This window comes from Aythya marila, assembly GCF_965140915.1.
Source record: "Aythya marila genome assembly, chromosome: 1".
Lineage (NCBI taxonomy): Eukaryota > Metazoa > Chordata > Aves > Anseriformes > Anatidae > Aythya > Aythya marila.
In genome coordinates, this window is record NC_139042.1 from 56,716,787 (window position 1) to 56,737,361 (window position 20,575).

Below are 20,575 nucleotides of genomic sequence, written 5' to 3' on the forward strand. Positions count from 1 at the left end.
GTATTTCATGATATAGTAGGTGAACTTATGAACTTCCTATAATGTTTCTTTCTGGAACTAATATCTTCAAACAATTGCCAATGCAACATCATTTTAGAGTAATGTATATTATAAAGGTTTCATGAAGCATTTGCTATTAATTCAATCAGCATTTTTTTTTTTTTTTTTTTAAGATTACAACACTTTAGATAATCATAAAGCATTCTTCTAGACTGCATCCTGGCACATACAATTTCAGCTTGAAAATGCAATGAACATTAATGCTTGGAAAGATGAAGAGCAAGGCAGCTATAAAATAAGCTGGAAATTTTGTCCAGAAATGATACAATCTGATTTAATTAGACTGACTTTATTGAAAAAGAATTGTAACAAATTTAATTTATAAGCTGACAAAATATGGAGTAACAATGATCTGGTTGTATGTTGACCTAAAAGGTTTTATTGTCACAAAGCCTACAGTTAGAAAAGCTCCATTAAGGTTCTTCTTAACAGTACTTTTTCATTGGGCAAAATATTTCAGCAAATCCTGAAAAAAAGTAATGCCCATGATGAACTGTTTGGATACATAATGAAAGGCTGTGCTTAGAGGGCTTTTTGTTTTGGATCAATACTTGCTGCTACTGTAAGTTTGGGTTCTGCAGACCTGTGTCCCAGACCTGTGCTGAGTCACACTGATGGTATGGATAGAATAGATCCAGAGAAAAAGCTGTTTCTGTACCCAATGCATGTCTCCTATAGGTGGTCCTATTTTTGCATATGTTATCTCTTATCAAGCCTATCAAATTTGCTATTTTGGTCCCTGCCTTGTGTCATATTTTGTGTATTCTTAAACATGTAGTAGCATCATGTTAAAAGAATTTACAAATATGCAGTCAAACTTAGAAGTTAGGAAGGAACAAAACCAACATTACCTTAAGTCTTCCTTGTATTTGTGTAATTTAAGATTGTCCTTAATTTTATATATATATATTTATTTTGATATCTAACCATTTAGCTCTGACTGCTCTGAGAGCTTCGGTGAAGAAAATCTGTGGGTCTTGCTGAATCTGTTCCCCTTTTAAACTCTGTAGATTTCTCCTGTGAACAGATTGATGGGAGGGGGGACTATGACAGAGGTTGTGCTTTCTACTTCTATTTCATCAAGTCTGGAAAAGAAAAATCATAGATTTTTTTTTTTCCAAATGCCTGAGAGAGTATTTAAAGAGCTATGATTCTACATGAATAAAGTAGACTGCATCTTTGTCCTGTGCATGAATGATTTAATTCTAATCAAATTCATTAGGAGTTTCTGAGGTTTGTGCTAAATATTTTAGATCAATTACAGAGGTTAATTATGCAGTTAAACATGTGGCATTGCTCTGTTATGCAAAGTTAAGATATGAAACAGATACAATGTCAATGACTGCTTATTGTTGCTGTTTTCATCAGGATGTGACAATGATATATTTTGCTTCTGGTTGCCATGGAAGAGGGATAGTGGTGTTTTGTTGTTGTTGTTTGTTTTGTTTTAGGGCTTATATGGATACTTTAATTAATACAGAGTTATACTTTGTCTTTGGGAGGTAGACTATGGAATAAGTTTGTTGTATTATTTCAGTTGTTTCACTGCAGTTGTGACTCATAGACATTTGTTTGTTATTACAGGGAAATGTGAATGTGGCCAATGCACTTGCTTCCCTCCAGGAGACAACAGAGTTCATGGTAAAAACTGCGAATGTGATGATCGGCAGTGTGAAAGTGCAGATGGCGAAGTCTGTGGGGGTATGCATTCACTCAATATAATATAATTAATATAAATCTTGGCAGTTTATAACTTTATATTTCCCTTGATTTCATAACATAATGGCACTATAAGACATTGACATCATTGATCAGTTATAATGGATTATAGATTTTTGTAAGAAACAAGCCCTGTGTATATTGAATGTTAGTGAATATTTATTTTAAAAACTTCAGAAGCACTCAGAGGGAAGTAGACTAGATCCTGCTAATAACATATATGTAAGTGTTGTAGTATATGTCAGCTTCCATCAGTGTTCTTTAAAGAATAAAGATGCTTAAATGGAAACTTGGAAAAATTAGGTAATTTTTCTTTTGCACTTAGTATAGTTGATTTATTATGTTGTATTAATAATGACCAGCAATACATTTGAATATTTCATATTCAGTAACAGTGATATTTCTATTTTCTTAAAAAGTAGAATATATTACAGAAGAATTTAATGCTTGAGATATATTGCCACTGTACATGTATATGCAGATGGTTTATTTTAGTGTTGACAGTAAAAACCTCACTTGTTGATTTTTCAGTAATGAATGTTGGTATTAAAAAATATTTCAAGTTATTTTTAGACATGTAAATGCATACCTATCATATAGTATTTAAAAACAAATGAGTTGTATTTGTCCTAAATTCTAAATAGAAAGATAAAATTCTAAATAGAAAGATAAAATATCTTTCTATATTTTATTGGCTTTATTTTTGAAATATTCATAATATTAACAAAGTAGTCAGTATGAAACCTGACACATTTTATTATATTTCTTATTTCTATGTAAGAAAAAGTCATATTGCTTCATAATCCTTGTGTACATATAAATTCTGACTACAGGGAATATTTCTTCAAGGGCTCTGCCAAGCAGAATGGAAAAACTCTTGTTAAAGTCTCTAACCAACAGTAATAATAGTTTATAATATTCAACGTAATTCAATAATATGAGTGTGTAGAAGAAGAATAATTTGAAATTTAATTTTGTTCAAAGGACATAAAAGCAGATAAAAGCACTGAAAAGCTAGGTCATATTGGTTATAAGTTAAGTAGCTAGAAACCAAAATTCATCATCTTCCATGATTAAAAATATCCGTTCCATTTATGTCATTCATATTTTACACTATTCAATAACAATGTTTAATCTAATTAAATAGCACATTTTGGAAATTACAGACAAAAATTCCATTGTTCCTTATTAGGAAGGGCACAGTGATAATTTTAACTTTTACTGTTGGATACAGGGCCTCACATTGAAATGATAATCAGCTCAACACTTGAGCTAGTGTCCATTTTTTACTGTGTAGGAGACACCCTAATTCACACTATTACCTGAATAAAGTCTCTGCTTTAGTCTAAACAGCATTGTCCAGTGGCAATGACAGAAACTAATTAATTAATTTACAAAATAATACACTTAAAATTTATTTTCCTAATTTTGAAATAACGAATAGAAAGGAAAACTAGCTCATGAAATTACAAATCAAATGTAGTCTTAAGATCAACTCCTTCACTTTTATTCAAGCTGATAGTTTAATTAATAATGATAATATGTGGTTGAAAAGTTATATGGGAAAACACAACTCAAGAGATTGTGTCCTGCTTGAAATTGCAGTGCACACCCTGCATTGACAGGACTTCAGAAGGCCAAGCCTGTGACTTTCCTTTTCTACGGAGCTGAGTTTATTCCTTATTCTTTTTCCCCCCCAAAAAAAACATAGAATATGCACCATATCAGGACTCCTATTGTCCCAGGCTCTTTTGTAAGTAAAGGGAGAGAAGTAAGCACAACACAAGATGATGATTAAATCCACCAAGATTGGAGGTAACCCCTGAAATGCCTCAAGAGAGACCAGAGAATTTTTTCTTACCTGCAGCTAACTGAACAAAATGAGGTGCAGCTGGTGTCTAGAGTTTTAGTCTTCCTAATTAGAAGCCACACTGCTGCTAATGTTGCCCTCTAAATATTGTTGGACTTTTGTGGTAGATCTGTTGGGATTACAGTGGTAAATAATTGGCAGATCATTTTTTTCATATTCTTGGCATTTTACTTTCTGCTCTATCTATTGTATTTTAAAATATCAAATTGTTTTTAGCTTATTCTACATTTGATTGTAGTTTACTCTTTGAAGCATGTTCCTATATCATGGTTATATATGATTATATCTGCTTTCATTTTTTTTCAGCAGAGAATGTTTTCCCCTCTTCCCCTGTTTCTGTTTCAGGCCACACAAGTATTTATTTGTGCTTGTCTGGCTTTTCCATGTGAAGAGTGCCAAGATTCAAATTAACAAACATATATGTCTTACTAATCACACAGTTCCTTTCCATATAGCAATTTTCATTCTCATGGCTGCTGGAGTTCAGTAGAGTGTGCTCTTCATTTAATTTCCCTTTTCTCTTCTTTTCTCTCTCTTTCTCTCTCATTTTTTTTTTTATATATATTTTTTTAAACTACTGGCAGATCCAAAGCCCTTATATCTGTGCTTCTGATCCATCTGCCCAAAAGGCCACCCCTCTACTCCAGTAATTTATTTTCTTACCACTTCCTTAAATTTCTAGCACTTGAGGGAACACCTATTTAGGTGTAAGTACAGGAATGTCTACATGTGCATTATCTTCAGAGAGTCCCCACTGATTGCAGCTTTCTCTTCAACTCACCATTTAAGAATTGAAATCCCTCACCTTCAGACTCATAAGATAAACTTTTTACTCCTTATTCATTTTCTGTGATTTCAGCTTCCATTCTGTCTTTTCACTAAAATTTCTCTTCGCTCGGTTTCTGATGAAATGTAGGAATGTCTTTCATTGTTACCCTCTTCAGCTCCTCACAGTATCTGATGTGACCGAGAGTTTCAGCACTGCCCTTTTATCCGAATTATCAGATATTTTGCTTAACTATCATTTCTGAAAACATTTTGAATGTTTTTTTAGATATATGGTATTTCTCATCTCCTCGCTTTTAGGAAATTCTAGCCTTGTGTTCGTGCCCATTTCACAATTTATCTATTTAAAGAACCCCCACTAATTTTGTGTTAATGGCACAAACCTCTCTCTCTTCCTTTTGTATTTACCAATCTTCATCTCAGCCTGAGCATCTTAAATCTCTGGCTGAACTGCTTATTCCTTCCTCTTTCCTTCTTCTCTTTACATTATTATTTTTCTACCACTGTCACTACCTAGGCAATTACTGTCAGGCCATAAGCCCTTGGTAGTAACTCTGGCTGCAGAGAATTAGAAGCTGGACTCTGACTGTGCAGAGTCTGACAGTGAGCATTGAGTGCCTGTAAGTACACAGAAAGAGGACCAGTGTTTCAAAATAAAATGCATGCTGAAATGAGAAATGTGAATGACAACCTAAATCATTTGGATAAGAATTGTTACTGGCCTCCTCTGACCAGCAGAGATTGATTAATAGCTTGCTTTCCAGACCAGCTGTCCATGCAACGGTAGAAAGACATGAGGCGAAGGATATGATAAATTAGGGTACAACTGATTGAGACCTTATTACCATGTTTCTGCATGATTGTAGTGAGTCATTCACTTAAAAATTCAGCTGCCCATCACTGCAGTACCAGGAATAGAGACATTGCTTCTCCACAAAGACAGAAGTTTCACGAGGACTCAGCACAGATTCCACAGCCTTCTGATAAAACATACAGATTCCCCTTCCTTTGTCCATGCCTCTGCAGAGACTTAATATTCTATGTCTGGAGCAGGTCTCTCATGCATCTTTTTTTTTTTTTTTTTTTTTTTTTTTTTTTGAGATTGGTGTGTTCTACCTACCTAAGGACCTGTTCCCTGGAGTTCAGTTTCTTTCCATGATGTAAGATTTGCCCTGATGTATTGCACTGCTGATTCTCAGAAATATTTTACATCGTATTTTCTTTGACTTTACGCAGTTTCTGATATTTTCATGTGCAAATTAAATTCTTTTGGTGCCAACAGCAGCACATACATGTAAATGACTGGAGAATCACAGGTATGCCAGCATGAGTTCTTTCTTGGCACAGCTGTGTCACTGATATACACAATGCTTAATCTTTGCATATCCTGTGTCCTGGTGAGAGATACTTCTTTCGCTCCTCTGAGGTTATGGCTGTGCTACAAGCTGAAGATGTGTCCTGAGCTTACAAGAGTCATTTGTTCCCCTACTGTGTCCAGTAATGTTTTTCAGTGATATCACTGCTGGCTGCTCCACCTCATTGAGCTGACTGTTTTTCTACATGTTCTGCTCACTTTCAGGACTGAGGGTAGGCAGGCAATAAGAATTCAGGACAACAGTAAAGATCAATTTGAAATTGATCTGATAAAGCCCTGAACTCCATTTATTTTGATTTGTTCTTTGGATCGTTATTGGCCTTGCTGTGAATTCTTGTCATAACAAAGCATCGTCTACTGAAGGAAACAAACAGAAGCCTTTCAGGGTCCTCCATGTGCTACCAGTAGGTGCAAGATTGTGCTGCTTAATAATCCTATGATGAAAATGAGAAAAAAAAATATTGGTTGAAGCTCCACACAAGCTTTACTGGGGTGTTTAGCAAAGATTGAAGCTTATAACTCATAGCAAAACCTTTACATAGCTCTAGGGTTGCTGCCATACTGTTTGGTGTCAGTATTTCTGTCTGTGTTTTATATACTGGGCCACCAATTAGGTAATCATCTTTGATGAGACCTTTTCATATTCAGTCATCGAAGTTTGTACTGTCATTCACACTAAGAAACAACTAAACCCCTGGTCACTCTGGTAGGTTAAATATTTGCCTGGTGGCAATAGAATACCTTGGGAAGTCTAATATATATGTTTTCAAGTAAGCAAATTGACTTTGATGATTTCTTAACTCTTTGTTTTGGCCACTGCACATCAAAATACAGTGATAACATTGGGTAATGAAATAACTGGCATGTCACATCCTGTCACATCAAAGAGTAAATGCAGCTATCTTCTTTGTTTGTTTTTACCAATGCGTTTAGGCTCATTAGTTAGGGATTCTGGTTGTAGTTTGGAGCCTTGTAAAAGTGGAGGAGCTGCTCTGTGCTTTGGAGAAAATGCTGAGGTAATAAATAGCACTTCACTCAGGTCTGCTTTCCCATCTCTTTCTCCTCTAAGATTAGGAAATCAGTGAAGCAAAACTCTACATGAGGCTTTATGGAAGAAGTTATATATATATACATGTATTTAAAAAATCCCCAAGTAAATTAATTTTCACCACTCAGACACATTCTCTCATTGATTTAATTATCTCACACCCTCATGCTCACATACTTGCATGCACCAAAACGTCTGGATTTAAATGTTTGTCCAGGATCACTTGAGTGTGATGCAGAAAATGAACAAGAGCCACCTGCTATCAAGTCCTTGCTAGGTCTTTTCTTCTTGACTGTCAACAAGCTGATGGTCTTTAGACATGTCTTTTATATGCTTTAGAACCCATTCTCTTGACTGAGGTTTTTGCTTACTTTTACTTCCTTAAGTTTTAGGCAAGTCTGGTGCTTGTTGTCTTCACATTCCTAGGACAATATTGCTCCTGTTGGGCTCAAAAGGAAAAGAATGACATATACTATGTGCTGCTTTGACATCTTTTTTTGTTGAGCACAGTCTTCTGCTCACATCGAGTCATCACGACATGCTCTTACTAGAGTAAAGGCCTTGTGGTCTTGACAAAATAATACATTCATCGTTTTTTCTGCTATGAATGTGCTATTGGCTGTCAGTGGGGGTCATGCTTTTAACCTCATTCTGGTGTTTCTTCTGGTGGTTACCTAAACATTTTCATTCATTTACAACAATCTTAAATTTCTAAGAGTAGTCTATGTATTGATAGAGAACAAGGGAACACCTGTGATTTACAAAGTCTACATATACTTAAAGCCACAATTGCCAGCTTTCTGTTTTAAAGTTTTGCAACAGACACAAACTTTCACACCATGTTCTTAAAATTAGTGAAGGATTGTAGGATCACATAATCATTACCAGGACATGCAATGGAGGAACTGCCTCTCAAAAGGCTGGTATTGCCCCTGATTGCCATGCTTCTTTGAATATAAGTTTTTCATTACTATTGAGCCAGGCTAAGTAATTTGATTCAGACTACATGCTGACTTCCTTTTTTGGAAGATAACTATGCATTATTATATGGTAAAGATATACTACAAAAATGGTTAATTATTTTTAATGAAGGTTTCTAGGTCCATACTGCAGAAATCATGAATGACATTTATTCTCTCATCTGTGCAGTGAGGCAGAAACATGACATTTTCAGATGGCATGTTCTTAGGAGACCAGTAAGGCCATAACCATAAAAATGAGAAAACTATGATTAATGATATGCTTCATTAAGCAAAGCTAACTTTTAATACTATAGTGCAGTTGCTGTTAGACAATTTCCTCATTTCTTGCAGTAATACTGCTTCACGGTAACAGAAGTATATAGGACATAGTACAGCTAAAATGCTTAGGAACACCAAATAGGAAAGAAAAAATGATACCAGCCTATCTTCCAACCACAGACAGCTTTTGAAACTGGCGGGTCTGAAAGTTCAGAAATAAGAATTCAACTCCTGACTACTATGAATTTCACAGACTATATGGGGCAGTTGAAAGCCTTCAATTTTCCAAACACAGGTACTATGTATGATTTCCAATGCCCAGAGTTATCCTACCTGACTCCAGTGTGGCTCTACAAGGACACAGGGAGACCTGTGTAGTTGCCATGAGGAAATCCTTGATATTTTAGGCTATGTCAAATGGTGCTAGGCATCTGAACTGAACTCATAATTTCTCTTTGGTTCCTGTTGTGTGCAAATAACATTATTTTTTTTCTTCCCCATCTTTTCAATAGTAAACTCTTCAGAGCAGGGGACTAAGTTCTCTTGATTGAGAAATCTGAAGTACCAGTCTTTGTTACAAAATTCACTAGAATTTTTATGCTATTTAGTAGAGATTTTGATGATGTTTGTTACTGAAAAATGAATGCTGATGATTCTCTTGGGGAAAAAAAAAAATCAAACACATGCTTAGAGGGTAAAACTGGTGCTGAAAAAAGGAAGTACAAATGACCATATGGTAACACTAAGTAGAGAGTCAGCGATTCAAAGCCTATGTCCTTGCTCTTAACTGCATCATCCTAGCTCTGAGGCACATCCAGGGGCAACAACAAATATATTCAAAAGGTAGCCAGTGCATGTACTAATGTGCATGGTGTATTCTGTATTAAATTCAGTTGGTTTTACTTGGCTCAGTATTTCATATTTTTTCTTTTAAATGTACTACAGATTTCTGTCCTGGTCACACAGACATTCGTGTAGGTGAGACTTCACATAGATGCATAGAGAATTTAGCTTGTTCAGCTTTTAAGACAGCATAAAACATGATTTAGGATTGGAATAAGCTTTCTAATTGAATCTTACTGTTGAAATGAGCAATAAATAAATTGCTAATGCATCAGTATTTAAGTTGACTAATAGATACTAATTCACAAAGGCCAAAAGGGGCTTATACGTTGAACTTTATATATTAGACTATACAGAGTCATTAGACTACAGCCATTACACTATACACAGGTTTCGCTTCTGTTGAAGTCTGTGTACTTTGTGCAGCTAAAGCCTGTCTCTGAGAAGGGCATCCATCTGTGCTCTGAAGACTAAGAGATGGGCAGCCTATGTCAACATCACAAATAAGTTTGTTCCAATAATGATCATCCTGGTGTAACTGCTGTTTCATTTCTGAGATGAATTTGCCAGTATCAGCTTTTCTCTCTAGTTCTTGCTTTGTCTTTCTGTGGTAGGTTTGTTTGTTTTTTTTTTCTTCTTCCCAGGCTACAGATACAAATCTTTGAAGGTCTTTCAACAAGCCATTTTCTCTGCCTTTTGAATTCTTTCTTTGGAACTTTTTTGGGTCTTTTCCAAGTTTTTCAAAATCTCTTGAAATATGGATTATCACAGTGAGTTTCCATCTCATCAGTGCTCTAAATGTTTCTACTCACTTCTGTTCCAACTCAGTTCTCTCCTCTTACATGCATATGGGGATTGCATTAGATCTTTTCACTGCAGCATTCCACTGGATGTTTCTGTTGAGTTACCTGTCTGTTGCGTTCCTCAAGCTGGAGCTACAGTCCACCTTTACTAGACTTGGACAACACTAAGCAAACTATTATGAAAATAATAGACAATCAGTATTTTGTTTCAGATTTTTGTTAGGTTTCTCTGACTGTAGTTGTCACAGCTGTTCCAGTCTCCTGGCATTCTCCTGGCATTCCAAGATTCAATAAAAATAAAAGTGATCAAGTACTTTTTTTTAAATCAACTCTTTTAGTATATGCAGGCAGGTTAGAAATACTTCTCCCAACAGAAGATTTTTAATATTCTTTTATGTTAATAATATAATGGAAAATACTTTACTATTCTTGGGTAATAAAAAAAAAGATCCTGTTTATATTTAAATATATTGAGAAATATTTGTTTCATTTACTGTTTCATTCTAAATCGAGGATTTTGCATTCTGCTGAGATTTTTCATATTCCTAAAACACTTTTAAAATCTGTTATTCATCCAGTTATTATTTTTTTGGCATCTCTTTGGTTTTTATTATGTCAGTTTTATTCAGAACCAAAGAACCAAATTTTTATTTATATTCGTTGATATCTATTTCATCATTCTTGCTTTGGCTGTACAGACTTCTCATTCCTAACTAGTAGAGTTAGTGGAGTCTGACAACATTTGGAGTTGACTGCATGTGTTCTCTGGAACTGAAGTTCCCCGCAGCCATACAATTTTCTTTCTAAGCATGGTAAGAAATAACTCATTTCAATGTCTAAGTTGATTTGGGTCAATCGGGGTTACCAATTACCTCTGCTAGTAATCTGTCTAAGCTTTTTTTTTTTTTTTGTCACTGCATTCATCTTTCACATTTAAATCTTGTGGTTATTGGATTTATTGATAATTCTAAAAAAAGTGACAGGTTTTTTAATATGATCTTTTCCTCTCCTTTGCCTCACTATCAGTCTTATTTTTTCTACTGAAGATTAATGTTTAAAACATTCTTATTACATATTTAAATGTTCATTAACACTGATTTTTATGAATGAAGATTTATAGTCTCAGAGCCATTGCAGTATGCAACTTGTTTGTGATTTTAATTTGTGTTTTATGTTAAGTCTGAATTGATGATAGACCAACACTTTCCAGTAAATCTGTTTGATCTGAACAGTTAAATCAGTATTTCATCATGTTAGCCAGTTCAGTTGGGCTGAACTTTACACATCCAATTAGAGATTTTCCTTTTGTCCTTTGCTTTTTCTGTGATTGCTGTATTCTTGAATTTGAAACTCCTCCATGAAGAGAATTATCTTCAGATCTAAAAGGACCTTACATGCTTTTTGTTGCTGTTGTTCATTATTTTGAGAGTCTGAGATTCATTGGAATGAAACTGGGACACTTTCAAAATAATTTGAATATTGAATTTCACTGAAAGCAATGGTTATGATGTTTTGGCCCTTTTTTTTTTCATTGGCTTGTTCAGCCATCTTTAGACAAATGCAAAGACTGTCTGCAAGTAGGATATACATAACTGGACCAAATAAAGCAGTTATTTACAGGCTAGCATATGCGGAAGACAGTGAGGAATTAACAAGCATTGGGCTAAGCACTTGCATGCTCACTACCCAGGTGGATCATCAGGCCCCCAAAGAGCTGCAGCTGCCTGAGCTGGCATCATCCAGGAGGGGACAGGCCAGCTGCCACGGCTTCCACAGAGACCCCACAGTCCTGAGGAGCTGCCACAAGCCTCAGCCTCCACTCCACTGTAGCACTGATGGTTCAGCCTGGGTCTCCTGGCTGCAAATATACCACTCAGCAGCACCCCCAGGCTCTGCCCATTAGGTCTCACAAAATTTCAGTATGAAGATGTAGGTCATGCAGCCAGGACAGACTAAAGTTGGCCTCAGTGCCTTTGGACATGGGTAGCAATGGACCTAGCAGGGCAGGGTGGAAGCTTGCAGCAGGGGCTACAGAGAGAGCATCATAATAGTGAAAACTATTGCCCTTTGGTTTCTTCTTCCACCAGAAATGGAAGCCCAACATCTTGAAAGATTTGCAAATAAGTCGGAGGAGACATCTGAATATATTGTAGAGAGAAAATCTAATTGAGAGAGATGTAGATAAGTCTTTGATGATTCCTGTTCCAGTAATTCCAGCATTGTCTCATCTCACCTCACCTCACATCTCATCTCACCTCATAATATAGTAAATATTATTTGAGTAAATTACACTCCTCAAGACAAAAGAGTTTTTTATGCTTTGGGGATTTATATGGTTGTACTGGGTGTAGTGATTGCACAGTGGTCTCTGTGAGATGAGAAGCTGCCCCGCGTTGTGCACAGCCAGTTCCAGCTGGCTCTAGAAGGGAGGGTCAAACCCAAAAAAAAAAAAAAAAAAAAAAAAAGCATGTAAATGTTATGTGGGAAATTGTGGGGAATTATTTTAAGTTTTATTTGCTGAAAATTAATGGATTATTTGTTACCTTTTTATTTGACTTGCATGAAGGCTTTACAGACATGACCATTCTGTGCATACTTTAAATCATAATGACTGTAGAAGAATGAAGCAAAATTATTTCCTTGGTTAAATAAGCATGGATTTCTTACTATTCTTTGCTAAAATGAGTACAAGTATTTCTATCTCCATAAATAATTTTCCAACACCTAAATCAAGTTGAGCATTTTGCTCTTCAGTAATTGATGTATTCTTAAATCTAATCTGTATGTTGCTAAGAAAAGAATTAACAAGGCAGATAAAAATGCTCTGACAGTAGCTTATCCATAGTAAGTTTTTGTAGACCATTGTATGCCATCTAACTGGAAGCAACATATGGGAAATTATGTCTGCTTGTTTTCTTCGTCTTGTGTTTTGGTTTGTGGTATAGATGTTGTTTCCCAGTCCAACACAGAAGCTAAAGTAGCATCAAGTGTCTATTATTAATAGCTATCGATGTATAGTATTTGATATATGTTAAATGCATATATGTAAATTTTTAATTCCTGAATGTCAGTTGCAAAAGTGGGCTAGAATACTCTCATAATAAAGCTGTGTCATTATTACTGAGCATTTACATTTCTGTAGGTAAGCAGACCAAAGAAATAAGGAGCAATCAATACACAATCTGGGCTATGAAAATGACATTTACATGGCTGTAAATATGAACAGCTCCAAGATTTTGGAGGTTCCAGTATTTTCTATTTTAAATTAGTGAAGTATTTGGCTATCAGTAAAACCTTAATGAATTCCACTTGCTGCAACTACAAGATTTGTCTCTCTTTTGCACTGCTATCAGTACCGCCTCCTGGTTTACAAAGTCAAGTTGCAGTGTTGCCTCACCAGAAGAACACAAATCAGAAAAGTAAATTGCTGGTTTGCTTCTTTGCATCCTACAGCTCAGTGCTTTGCCAGATACTCCTATTGCTTTTTGCTTTTTCCTTTCTTCCCAGCTCCCAGATTATCTCAGTTCCTTCATTTCCACTCCCGTTGCCCTACATAACTGGTGGGATAGGACAAAAGTCAGTGGTATATATAATTTGCTTCTTTTAAGCCCAGCAAACTGAACAGCTAAGGATTTATTTTATTTTATTTTTCCAGAGAAATACAAATCTGTGTTGAAAAGTGAAATGCTGGTTGGGAGACATTTCTTCTTTTTCCCATTTTACATTTCTGTACTGTCTGCATTTGCTGATATTTTTTCCTTCTTCTAGCTTTTCACCTTAGTTTAGTATTTGACATTTTTTTTCCCTTCAAACAAATAAGTCTCAAAAAATCTATCTATCTATCTATCTATCTATCTATCTATCTATCTATCTATCTATCTATATTTTTTCCTTAAATCAATTATACCATCTAGGCTCTGTATTTGAATGATGTTCTAGGGTTTCTTTGGCTTTTCCCTCACTTGTCATTACCACTTCTTCTTCCACTATGATTTCACAATCTATTTCTGTCCACTTACCCTCCATTCTATGTTTTGTTTTCTAGTCCCTCTTTTCTTTCTGTCCTTTCATTTCACCCTCATTCCCCCCTTGTTATTAAGCACCTTTTGAGAGCTGTCCTCATTACTATATTTTTCTTCTGCTTGTCCACTTTCCCTCTCACTCAGGCTTCTTGTCTCAGTTTGGGAATTGAAGTCTATCTGTGCCCACCTAGTAGTTGTATCTGCCTTCTTCTTCAAAGGCCTTCCTTGGTGCCATACAGTTATATGATCTGGAGGATGCTCTGGTCTCTTCCTCCTCCTTGCTTCTTCCTCAGTATTTCATTACAGTATCAGGATTGAAAGTGGCAAACTTTTTTTAAACTTCTGAGCTGAGATAGGGGTATGTGTAGAAGAGATGCAGAAAAGAAACAGGATTTCGTTAGGGTGGTGAGAGCAACTATTTGTAGGGTCCCTGGTTTTAGGTACAGCCAGTTTTAGAAAGTGCACAACAGCCTGGTGTAATGATCTTCATCCTCCATCAGATTTCTGCATGAGTTAATCTATAGTAATTGCAGAGTATGCTGAGTCCAGACTTTGCACATCAGCCGCTCCACTCACTACAGCAGATAACCAGCAGTAATGGGCTGCTGGAGGAGATTGCAGCTTTTACAGCCCTTGTCTGCTCTGCTGTGTGCTGCACTTCAGTCAGCCCTGAGCTGGGGTCTGCTTCTTCAGGTGATAGCATGGTATATGCAATTGAGATTTCAATATGGGGCTGCAGAATAAAAGACATGGGAGGGAAGGGGTTGTGTCTGTCTTCAGTAGGTTGTGGATTATGGAGTATCCTATAATGCTGAGTTGATGCTTAGCTTTCAGGATGAGGGAAGATTTTCAGCATGTAGGAAAGAAATGGAAAAAGATCTGGAGGCGGTGAGCCATACCTATGCTATTCAGTATGTCACTGTTTTCTGCTTGTTTTACTCATAACCTACCTTGGTGTCATTACAGGCCATGGCATCTGCTCCTGCGGCCGATGCATTTGCCAGAATGGGTGGTTTGGAAAGCTTTGCCAGCATTCAAGGAAATGCAACATGACAGAAGAGGAGAGCAGAAGTCTTTGCGAGTCAGAGGATGGTGTATTATGCTCGGGGAAAGGTAAGAACTTGCAGCTGAGCTACCCTATGGCAGTGCCCTGGCAGAAGAAAATGATCACATTCTGGCAGACTAATGTGTGTGGCAGTGGGTTGTTGTTTAGTAACCCTTTCTTTAAAAGGCACATTTTATTAAAAGGATGTTACATTCAGCTCTGTAATGCACTTACATCCATTTTGTCAACACCCACCACAGCCGTGCATGCTTAACAGTGTTGGTCTCCTATGCAATTTGTTAATAGCAGATAATTTCCTGTATGTGTTTATCTGACGCTCTGTGTCGAGCAGCTGTACATTATAATCTAAATGTTGGTGCTCCATTCAATCAGAGGGACAGGATAACACTGTGGTGGACAAGATGGCAAATCTAATATCTCAGACAACAGTAAGTGGGGGAGTGTGTTTAGCAGCAACATTTGATATGGTTAACCTCCCTCCCGCAGCACAGCAGCAAAAGAGGGGTAGACATTGTCAGCCTCCATGACAGAGCCCCACAGACTCTCTCATTTTCTGCTTTTTATTCAGATGGTTGCATCAGCTTCGGTTCAGTTATAAAAGAAAATGCCAGAGGGATAAATAAAATTTAGAAAATATTCATAATTAACTGAAATTGTTCTCTGAGATTTTTACCTTGCAGTCTTTCAAGCTTGGACATTGCATTACTGGAAAGAGGGTTTTTTCGCTCCCCCATGGTGCAAGCTATCTGTTTTTTATATAAAAGGTCTAAAAGTGAAGAGACAGAAAATAGGTGGTGGGAGTATTTGGAGGATAGAATGCACCTGGACATGGATGTGACATTTCCTCTGCCCATATATCCATTGCATGGGGAAGATATTATCTTACCTGCAAGCTGGAAAAAACAAGTAGGAACCTTCTACATCAGGCAGATTTCCAGTTGTCCCTTCTGGTAACTTTTATTTCCATGCAAAGGAAATGTATATGGGGTTTTCAGCCTGACCTTCTTCCATCTGTTTTATTACTTGTCAGAATTCCCCCCAGTGCACCATTTCATTTGGTTTTCCTACAGCTGGTGCAAAGCCATAGAAACTGAGGAAGTTGCACTGTTGCTCTGTTGCTTCCAGAAGATATGGCTATCTTTAAATAAGTGTATATGAAATAGAATACTGACTTACCGGAGAATGGGAGTTACTCCATTTTACTGCAGAAGCTAACTTTTCTCTTCATAGCCTTGGTCTCCTTTCGAATCTTTGTATAAACCATGAAGGTGAGCAAACATGCTTAAAATCAATAAAATACACCATATTGGATTCTAAATAAATGTAAACATGAAAAATGATCTTGAAATTTAAAATATTTGTATTATCTATCTGCCATCTTTCTGTAAGGATGGCTTGGAGCTATTTTTTCCAGCCCGTGGGTTTTGCTCTGTCAGCAAGTAACTTTGAGCATATATATCAGGGCTACAAAATAAACTTGAGGCTGTGGTAGCAGATCATCTGGTAGGAATTTGCAGAGACATCAAGGATTTTTTTCCCCCTGTTTGCTAGGCTGCCTGGGGAGTGGTTTGGGATCTGGTCACTGATGTAGGCTGGAGCAGTCTGAAAATTGCTCTAAGTTATGCCCAGCTGCATGCAAACAGTGCTTTTAAACTTGGCTGCAAGAATGGAGGCTCCAAAGGCCCAGGTTCTCTACTGTTTTAGTGCACTGTTGAATCATGGGAATTGCAAACCTGGCCCTAAATCCATATTCATGAACACTGGTGGGATTTTTTTCTTAAGTTTCTTTGGCCTCTAAGCACAGCAAAGCTTCCAGTGTGATGGAAAGTGTCCCTCAGGACAGTCAATGTAACATAGTTTTGCCAAATGAGATGCTAGAACAACTTTATTGTGGAAACAGCTGGGCATATGCAAGTGCCTGCTCCAGCAGAGGAGTATCTATGGAAGATAATTTGCAGTGGTATGTAGCCAATGAACATGCAAGAGGCAAATTGCAGTGCTTAGACAAGTTCTAATGTTAGGCACTGATTTTTTTTTCCTTCAGTACTTCAGACTTGGGGAGCAATCTGTTTCCTTTATTGATGGTGCCTGTGTTTCCTGTGGAGGACAGGAGAGGCATTTAGTGAATGGAAGGGTTGATCTAGTCCACCTAAATAAGGGTTACTGGGCACTTTTCCACCTTTGGGTGGGATCCCAAACCTACTTCAACTTTCCAGCTGTGGTAGGCTAAAGCGGGCGGCACTTTCATAGCCATAAGGATTCAGTTGTGAGGAGGAGACTGCTACCTCATGCATCTTCTCTGAGCAGGAAGGGGATTACAGGCAAAGACAGACAAATTTCTCAAAACTTTTTTTCTCTCTATCATTATTATTATTATTATTATTATTATTATTAATTATTATTTATTATGTATTATTTATTATGTATTATTTATTATTTAGGTATATCTATTCTTGATGCTTAAATATGCCTGGAACATATGTCTTACTGGGTGCCCATACTTTAAAATGTTGTTCATAGCTAGTGTGACTGGCAATGTCTAGAGGCCAAAAATAAAAAATGGTTCTTCCTGTTTCAGTGCATTAAGCAATAATTACTGATCCAATAACAGAGAATTCAGAACCTGTGCACTAATGAGAGTGCAGTGTTTGTTATTTCCATCTTTGCTGGAAACCTAGCCAAGGTATGCAAGTGCTATAATGGATTGAGGGAGCTTGAGTTTCTGTGTTGGTTTTAATTGTCTAAGGAGTCATGGTTTTCAGCAGGTAACTGCTGCACACTTGTAGAAAATTACACTCTGTAAATATAAGCAAAGTTGGACATCCACATTCCTAGGCTGTTTTCAGAATCTTGGCTTACTGACTGTGCCACCTGTAGTAAAAGCTCTTCCCAAGGAAAACAGCAACACCCACTATACTGCTGCCTCCCTGGCAGTAAATGTAGGGCTGCAGATGGCTACTGTAATGGTGCAGGACACGCAGGCTAAGTAATGAGCCAAATCTCATCCAAGAGGATCTGGCCGGCATCCCAGGGAACACCCCGCAACTCATTAGACTCGTTTTAATTAAACTGAGGAGGCTCCCAGAGCAGCATGCCCTGTTCAGGGAAAAGACTTGATACATTCATTCTCCCTAACAGATTTTACGTTGTGAAGCCTGATCTTTCTTGCTTGATTTGGCATTAAATTTCCTGTATCTTCTGCAAAATAGTTTTAAAACATTGTGAACATCCATCAGTGTTTGCTTATGCAGAATCACTTCAGGTTTCTTACAATGCCATGATTTTACTAACTATTTTAATTTCACTAAAACTCTCATACTATTCATCACTATTTTCGGCTGTCAGTACCTTTTAGCTTTTATAAACAGGGATATCTGCTTTGATGACTCTCAAGTATGTCTTAGTGTAGCTTCTATAGAGTGGCCATGCAATATATATGCAATTCTCCATTGCCTATTTGTGTAATGTCATTTTTTATTATTATAAGGAATGTCAATATTTTCTATGCTGATGGCACAGTAAGCAATACACACTGAACCCACAGAAAAAATACTTAACCAAATATGCCCATTCCCAAATGTTCCAATCATTAGTTCTTCCACTGTAAGTTTACATGTTCCAGGTTAAAACAGTTCTCTAAAAGTAGGCATTGAGTTAATTTTTGTCAACTTACAATAAACTGAATAAATGAGTTAAATTTTAATGAAAAAAATAGATACTCTGCTGAGGCTGCTCCAAAGTTTTAAAGAATTAAGTTTCATTGATCAGAGAGACTTTAGCGCTTATGGAAAAAACTGGGAAAATTGTTTGACGTCGACAAATCCACATTTGGGTTTGGATTTTATTCAGAGGTCAGTGAAAGGAATGGAAAGGTGTCTTAGCCCCTATTAAGTAACCCATGCATTCTGTTTAAGTTATGTTCTGACAGAATCAACATCTCTCTATATTTTTTTTTAATCATGCATTAAAGAAATTGGTGTCTTTGTGCTGTAATCATTCTGGAAATATTGCAAAAAGGTGTGATTTTCAACAGCATCTAACTCATTTATAAGTATATCCTGTTAAAGGTCAACAGCTTCTTTGGTCACTTTAAACTCCACTTCCCGTAACTGAAAGCTGCAAATGTATTCTTTGTTATCATTTATTTGGGGTGGGTTTCTTTTTTTAGAGCTTTTTGTATAGTTTTGTTTTGCTGTGTGCTGTAACATCCTTTTAGAGCTAGGTCCACAAAAGAATTTTTGCTCAAAGGATTTTTTGCTAAGCTCCTCACCTTGGCATTTAAGTATCTGAACTCTGTATAGAGAAGGAGGTTCCAGCAGCTGAGGATGGGCTTCATAAAAGCCAGCTTTCTTCAGGCAAATGTTGCAGTCAGACAGGAGGAAATAACCAGTGGCATTTATAGTTGCAGAAAAGCCTCTCTCAGACCCTCCTGAAACTATAGACTTCTCAACTTATGATTGTCCAGGGGCAACTGCCCTTTTTCAGGATTCTGAAAATGAACCTTCTCCTGAAGATAGGGATGTCTCTTGAGTTTTTCCTTAAAGGGAGGTTTCTGGTTCTACCCCACTTCTTGGTGGGTTATGGGTGGTGTTACCCAAATGTCACCACAGAGTCCCTGCTTTGCTTGGGGAGATGCAACCTGACATCCCTGGAGAGGAGGAGAACAGTTTATCCCAACAACAGGCATTGGGGTACTCTGCAGGAATAAGCAAACAGCTGAACCATAACTATGTGGACAAACACTTCCTGACCTGGAGAAAATATTTAGTTATTCCATAGGAGGTGGAGCAGCGTAATTTGTGATGTTGAAGATTTTTTGGGTCTAAATGGTAGACTTTGGGTCTTTTGTAGGCACATCCCTAAGGGCATTAGATGTGGAGGGCCATTTTCTTCTTGGTATGATTTTATTGCCTTCAGTAACAGTGGGTCAAGGACAATTTGAGCTTTTTCTAGTCAAAAAAGAAAGAAAAAAAAAAAAAACACACATAAAAAAAAAAAAGTTTCTGGGAAGACTGGCCCTGATTGTAGGTCTCGGAAACCAAAGGAAAGCTTCAAAGTGTGAGTCCTGATTAAGTGAAAAAGCAGAATGAAAGCATTAGGAGGAACGTCCTGCCATACTCATGGTGACTTTGAAAGAATCCTTTTATTCAAAAAGCTTTTAGCTTGATTATTTTCTTTTATACAATAGCTTCTTAGGTAGCAATTTTGTGCATGTGTGTGTGCGTGTGTGCACGCATGTCTGGGGATGTTATTTTCTAGCCTGAAAATGACAGTGCTCTTTGACTGTGAGTAATAATCTTTGTGATTTCAGGTTCCTGCCACTGTGGAAAGTGCATCTGTTCACCACAGGAATGGTACATTTCGGGCGATTTCTGTGAATGTGATGACAGAGACTGTGACAAACATGATGGTCTCATTTGCACAGGTGCAGTACGGGCTAACACTTAATTGCTCTAAGAAACAAACAGCACTGATGGAAATTGTTAGACAAAGCCCATCTTCTTTCTCCACTGATGGAGGAAGTGCATTTGTGGGTTATTCAAACACACTGTAATTGTTTCTTCATGCAGTGTGATAATCAACTTAAGATTTCAAATCAACATTTGAAAGTCTGAGTATGAATTAAAATAAGTACAACAGCTATGAAATCTATCCGCAGTTTCCATTGTAGTAGACTACAATTGACTCTTCTTTGACAAAGAACTTTTAGTGGCAGCATTGTCATCATAAGATTTCTTTAAC

The 20,575-nt window shown here is 37.0% G+C and overlaps 1 protein-coding gene across 1 annotated transcript in view; it reads left to right on the top strand.

The window, feature by feature from the left end:
- The window catches only part of ITGBL1 (integrin subunit beta like 1), a gene marked incomplete at its 5' end in the record, with an annotated part of 146,147 nt that overhangs the window by 123,578 nt on the left and 1,994 nt on the right, over positions 1–20,575 (top strand). Inside the window, 3 exons of the mRNA XM_082784743.1 lie at positions 1,645–1,761; positions 14,734–14,880; positions 20,145–20,258. Of these exons, the coding sequence (XP_082640869.1) occupies positions 1,645–1,761; positions 14,734–14,880; positions 20,145–20,258 (378 nt within the window). The remainder of the gene's footprint in view (positions 1–1,644; positions 1,762–14,733; positions 14,881–20,144; positions 20,259–20,575) is intronic.